Source organism: Sinocyclocheilus anshuiensis, unplaced genomic scaffold (assembly GCF_001515605.1).
Source record: "Sinocyclocheilus anshuiensis isolate Anshui unplaced genomic scaffold, SAMN03320099.WGS_v1.1 scaffold1576, whole genome shotgun sequence".
Classification (NCBI taxonomy): Eukaryota; Metazoa; Chordata; class Actinopteri; order Cypriniformes; family Cyprinidae; genus Sinocyclocheilus; species Sinocyclocheilus anshuiensis.
The window spans coordinates 860,948-867,733 of NW_015557202.1; the positions used below are offsets into that span (position 1 = coordinate 860,948).

The 6,786-nt window shown below is 35.1% G+C and overlaps 1 protein-coding gene across 1 annotated transcript in view; it reads right to left on the reverse strand.

Moving 5' to 3' along the window:
* The window catches only part of LOC107678936 (E3 ubiquitin-protein ligase RFWD2-like), a 15,304-nt gene extending 14,938 nt beyond the window's left edge, over positions 1–366 (reverse strand). Inside the window, exon 1 of the mRNA XM_016474337.1 lies at positions 3–366. Within this exon, the coding sequence (XP_016329823.1) occupies positions 3–37 (35 nt within the window). The 5' untranslated portion in view covers positions 38–366. The remainder of the gene's footprint in view (positions 1–2) is intronic.
* Positions 367–6,786: the final 6,420 nt, after the last annotated feature.

Here is a 6,786-nt window from a genome sequence, read left to right on the forward strand (position 1 = left end):
CAGACTGCTGCTGTTGCTGCTGCCGAGTGTTTGACATGATTGAAGCCGTTCGTGCACGTTGGAATGCCAGAGCTGAAGGTAAAACTGCGGGGCTTCACCGCATCCGGGCGGCTGTGGGAGATACGCTAACTAGCTAAAGCGACACAGATGAGAGAAAAGAGCCAGAAACTTCCACCAAGCGAACTGCTAGCACTGAAAGGCGCTTATTTGAGCACAGCTGAGGCGGTTCTTCTGCATGCAGGAGGTTCTCATTGGGTCTGCTCGATGCTAATGTGGATATGCAGCTCTGCAGAGATTTGTTGACAACTCTGAGAGCTTTAGAAATTTCAATCCACTGTCTGCTGCAGGATGTTCACGCGAGAATTTCCCCGAATGAAACGTTCGCGTGACTCAGCACCGGCACCTGTTGGCTTGGAGGAAAACTGCAGGTATCAATCCAAACTATTTTTCCAAACAAATGGTTATGAAATTCTTCATTTAACTAACCATCGTAGATTAAATCATCCAGAAACATCCAAGTACCGTCACCACCGTCCTTATACAGCAATATACCTTCTTAAAACACACCGGCTTCAGGTGTGAGTCCAGTTTATGTTTTGTAGAGCAAAAAGGGAATCTTTCATCTAATTGTACTTAGAAATTTCTTTAAATGGCTCTTGCGATTTTCCAGGCCATCAACTAAACAGCGTATGTGTACGAACAGTCAAACACAAATTTCTAATGCATATTAACTGTCACTTTTGTTTTTACTTATAACCATTATGTTTGTTTTAAGTGTACATTTAGGATGCTTGGGGTCTCCCTAGACCCCAGACAGTAAATTTTAACTTAATAATTAGCCTAACTTTTTAACTTAAAACTTAATCATGTATTTTAAAACAGTTGAGCAGTTTTGTAAATTTATTTTGTAAAGTTGGCCTCAGTTTGTAATAATTCAAATATATACATTTGCATAAAATAGTAACATTTTATTCAATTCAGTTCAATTAAAATGTATTTGTATAGCGCTTTTCACAATACACATTGTTTCAAAGCAGCTTTACAGAAAATGCATGTGTCTACATTACAATTTAGAGTGATCTGTTTTCAGAAGTGAATGTGTCCAAGTAATGTTCGTTTAACAAATAAACAGTTCAAGGTAATAGAATCATACAGTTAGCTAACATTAATTAATTTCAGGCAGAAGCTCGTTAAAGCGATTATTACAAGTGTGATCATAATGATTACAATATAGAGAAAATTTGGCAGCTGTGCATGTCGATTCAAGTTGCCGTCATCTGGGGTCCTCGCAGGGGTCAGCATCATCTCTTCAAAGGTGTTTGGGGTCATCTGAAGTCTTTCTATGAGGCTGGATCCACGCTGGAGCTGGTGTAATCTAGATACCTCGAGATGGGCATCCCAGGGTAGGAACCGAACTGAAAAACAAAGAGTTAGTAAAAGAGTTAGCGTAGCTGCTATTCATAACGCTTCAAGCCAAAAATATGTTTGTGACTTTTATCTGATCTAACTGGGAACAAGGGTGAGATTGAGATTCATTATGTGAATGCTTGGCTGAAGAGATATGTCTTTAATCTAGATTTAAACAGAGAGAGTGTGTTTGAGCCCCGGGCATTATCAGGAAGACTATTCCAGAGTTTAGGAGCCAGATGGGAAAATTATCTCAATCCTTTAGTGGACTTAGATATCCTAGGTACTACTAAAAGTCCAGAGTTTTGTGACCTTAAAGAGCGTGATGGATTATAGGGCATAAGAAGATCAGTTAAATATACAGGGGCTAAACCATTTAGTGCCTTATAGGTCAGTAGCAATATTTTGAAATCAATACGGAACTTAATAGGTAACCAGTGTAGACATTATAAAATTGGGGTAATATAATCATATTTTTTTTGACCTGGTAAGCAGCTGCATTTTGGACTAACTGTAGCTTGTTTATTGAAGATGCTGGACAACCAGCTAGTAGTGCAATGCATTACAGTAATCTAGTCGAGAGGTCATGGAGGCATGAACTAGCTTTTCTGCGTCAGAAACAGATAACATGTTCCGTAGCTTAGCAATGATTCTGAGGTGGAAGAAGGCTGTTTTTGTAACATATGAAATATGATTTTCGAAAGATAAGTTGCTGTCTAATTTAACACCCAGGTCTTTAACTGCAGATGATGACATAACAGTACATCCTTCTAGTTGCAAATTGTATTCCAAGAGATTCTGTGTGCAGGTTTTTGGTCCAATAAATAATACCTCAGTCTTGTTAGAATTCAATAGGAGAAAATTGCTGGTCATCCAGTGTTTTATATCTTTAACACAGTTTGTAAACTTGGATAGTTTAGAAATTCCATCTGGTCGTGTTGAAATATATAAAAATATATATCGGCAATCGGCATAGAACTTGAAACATGAAAAATGTGACAGTTTTTAGTGGAAGATTGGTGTTATCTATAGAAAATAGAAAAATTTTAAAATTTAAAATAATATTAAATTTTAACTACAGCCACAAGATGGCTGCAGAGGATCACTCAATGACTCATTTGCCATTTCCACATAGATAAACAATTTTTTAGAAGATTTTTTTTAGATTTATATTTAGACATTCTAAAATCATTATAACATTATAAAAAAAAATACTTTTTGTCAAAGTTTAGAATTTTTTTATACTGAAGTATCTTTTTTTATTTTTTTGCAATTATGCCACATTTTTACTGTCAAACCTGAACATTGTGTTATATGTGTGTGTGTTTGCATTTGTTCTCCATCGTGGATGTGTCCATTGTGGGTAGTGTCACCCCTTCATTTGTGTGTGTGTTTCCGCATTGTTGCTGATATTTCAACTTGCGTACCCTTTCGTTTCTTATGAGTGATTTAGTGTTTTTTTTGGGGGGGGGTTGTTTGTGTGTTTACTTCTTCATGGTTGTGTGTTTAGTCCTTTTCTGTGTGTATTCTGCATTGAAACCAAATTTTTGACAAATTATGTAACAGCAATTTTTCATAGTCTCGCATTAATTTCTGTCTGTGATTTTTGGGGGTGGGGTGTTTGTGAGCATGAGCCTTTCACATTGTGGATGTGTTCTGTGTTCTGTATTTGTGTTCTGTTTTGTGGCTGATTAGTGATTTTATTTGACATATTAAAATGTGGGGTCAGATTATCCTGAGAGGGACTTTTTTTGTCGACAAAGTCACCAAATCTCATGCCATTTCAATTGGGATTTTTTATTTTATTTTAATTTCAGCAAATGTCATTTCAACATCAACTGCACATAAGGGTTCAGATTAACACAATTTTCTAAACAATATGCACAGTATATACAATATTGGTGTTATTATATAGATTAAATGAATGCTAATAAAATAAAATGCTATGTTTTTTAAATTATTACTTCTAGGACAATTATTACTTCCTGACTACATACATTTAAAAAGTTTTAAATATTGTATTTTATTAAATATTTTTTTAATGTATTAGTCACACACGAGAACTCAAAAGTGTGCCCTTCAGAGCTGAACTATACACGATAGATATTGTCGCTATCCACAATACATATTTCTGCATTTTTGTATTGTGATATTGTGAAACAATATACTGTTACACCCCTAATAGATAGATGAACCAACATGATAAAGTAATGTTGGTCAACTCTAGGCTGTTCTATTCAGTAGTTTTATTTGTCTGTGTAAGCAGTGCAGTGAAGGCTTCAGCTGAACAAATCTTTTGCAACTTTTGCATTCCTCATTTTTGTAACCTCTTTACTTTAGTTTTCCCCAAACCCTGTCCTCATATCCATCTTGAGGAGTGTAGTTAGGATGTTTCCCTGCCTTAAGCTGTGGCTTTAGGAAAATAGAAATAGAACCTCCAACCTGTTCCCTCCTTCTTCTACTTCAAAAACAAAGTGGTCAACATCAGTAGCCCAGAGTTCTACACAACCCACTCTAATCCAGACTTTTTTTAGACCATGCCAGAGGAGGAGAAGCTGCTCCAGCTTTCTACCACCCACCGTGTGACCACCTGCCCTCACGATCCAAAATATTTTCTGATCTCGTACCATACCTTCTCTCTGTTATTGGTACATCTTTGACCAGAGGATGTGTCCCATCAGACTTCATAAATGGATATTTAATCCAAAAATAAAAATTCTGTCATTTACTCACGCTCATGTTGTTCCAAACAACATGATGACCAGATACTGAAGCTTTCAAGCTTCATTAAGGAACTGAAAGCACTAAAAGTATCATAAAAGTAGCCTGTATAAATTATAAATATAAACACTATGTTCCAAGTCTTCTGAAGGCATATAATAATCTGAAGGCATACAAAAAAGTTTTTGAATTGATTTTAAAGACTGAAGAATATATGTATGTATGTATATGTATATGACAACCAGCTAGTAGTGCAATGCATTACAGTAATCTAGTCGAGAGGTCATGGAGGCATGAACTAGCTTTTCTGCGTCAGAAACAGATAACATGTTCCGTAGCTTAGCAATGATTCTGAGGTGGAAGAAGGCTGTTTTTGTAACATATGAAATATGATTTTCGAAAGATAAGTTGCTGTCTAATTTAACACCCAGGTCTTTAACTGCAGATGATGACATAACAGTACATCCTTCTAGTTGCAAATTGTATTCCAAGAGATTCTGTGTGCAGGTTTTTGGTCCAATAAATAATACCTCAGTCTTGTTAGAATTCAATAGGAGAAAATTGCTGGTCATCCAGTGTTTTATATCTTTAACACAGTTTGTAAACTTGGATAGTTTAGAAATTCCATCTGGTCGTGTTGAAATATATAAAAATATATATCGGCATAGCAGTGGAAACTTGAAACATGAAAAATGTGACAGTTTTTAGTGGAAGATTGGTGTTATCTATAGAAAAACAAACACTTTTAAAATTTAAAATAATATTAAATTTTAACTACAGCCACAAGATGGCTGCAGAGGATCACTCAATGACTCATTTGCCATTTCCACATAGATAAACAATTTTTTAGAAGATTTTTTTTAGATTTATATTTAGACATTCTAAAATCATTATAACATTATAAAAAAAAATACTTTTTGTCAAAGTTTAGAATTTTTTTATACTGAAGTATCTTTTTTTATTTTTTTGCAATTATGCCACATTTTTACTGTCAAACCTGAACATTGTGTTATATGTGTGTGTGTTTGCATTTGTTCTCCATCGTGGATGTGTCCATTGTGGGTAGTGTCACCCCTTCATTTGTGTGTGTGTTTCCGCATTGTTGCTGATATTTCAACTTGCGTACCCTTTCGTTTCTTATGAGTGATTTAGTGTTTTTTTTGGGGGGGGGGTTGTTTGTGTGTTTACTTCTTCATGGTTGTGTGTTTAGTCCTTTTCTGTGTGTATTCTGCATTGAAACCAAATTTTTGACAAATTATGTAACAGCAATTTTTCATAGTCTCGCATTAATTTCTGTCTGTGATTTTTGGGGGTGGGGTGTTTGTGAGCATGAGCCTTTCACATTGTGGATGTGTTCTGTGTTCTGTATTTGTGTTCTGTTTTGTGGCTGATTAGTGATTTTATTTGACATATTAAAATGTGGGGTCAGATTATCCTGAGAGGGACTTTTTTTGTCGACAAAGTCACCAAATCTCATGCCATTTCAATTGGGATTTTTTATTTTATTTTAATTTCAGCAAATGTCATTTCAACATCAACTGCACATAAGGGTTCAGATTAACACAATTTTCTAAACAATATGCACAGTATATACAATATTGGTGTTATTATATAGATTAAATGAATGCTAATAAAATAAAATGCTATGTTTTTTAAATTATTACTTCTAGGACAATTATTACTTCCTGACTACATACATTTAAAAAGTTTTAAATATTGTATTTTATTAAATATTTTTTTAATGTATTAGTCACACACGAGAACTCAAAAGTGTGCCCTTCAGAGCTGAACTATACACGATAGATATTGTCGCTATCCACAATACATATTTCTGCATTTTTGTATTGTGATATTGTGAAACAATATACTGTTACACCCCTAATAGATAGATGAACCAACATGATAAAGTAATGTTGGTCAACTCTAGGCTGTTCTATTCAGTAGTTTTATTTGTCTGTGTAAGCAGTGCAGTGAAGGCTTCAGCTGAACAAATCTTTTGCAACTTTTGCATTCCTCATTTTTGTAACCTCTTTACTTTAGTTTTCCCCAAACCCTGTCCTCATATCCATCTTGAGGAGTGTAGTTAGGATGTTTCCCTGCCTTAAGCTGTGGCTTTAGGAAAATAGAAATAGAACCTCCAACCTGTTCCCTCCTTCTTCTACTTCAAAAACAAAGTGGTCAACATCAGTAGCCCAGAGTTCTACACAACCCACTCTAATCCAGACTTTTTTTAGACCATGCCAGAGGAGGAGAAGCTGCTCCAGCTTTCTACCACCCACCGTGTGACCACCTGCCCTCACGATCCAAAATATTTTCTGATCTCGTACCATACCTTCTCTCTGTTATTGGTACATCTTTGACCAGAGGATGTGTCCCATCAGACTTCATAAATGGATATTTAATCCAAAAATAAAAATTCTGTCATTTACTCACGCTCATGTTGTTCCAAACAACATGATGACCAGATACTGAAGCTTTCAAGCTTCATTAAGGAACTGAAAGCACTAAAAGTATCATAAAAGTAGCCTGTATAAATTATAAATATAAACACTATGTTCCAAGTCTTCTGAAGGCATATAATAATCTGAAGGCATACAAAAAAGTTTTTGAATTGATTTTAAAGACTGAAGAATATATGTATGTATGTATATGTATATG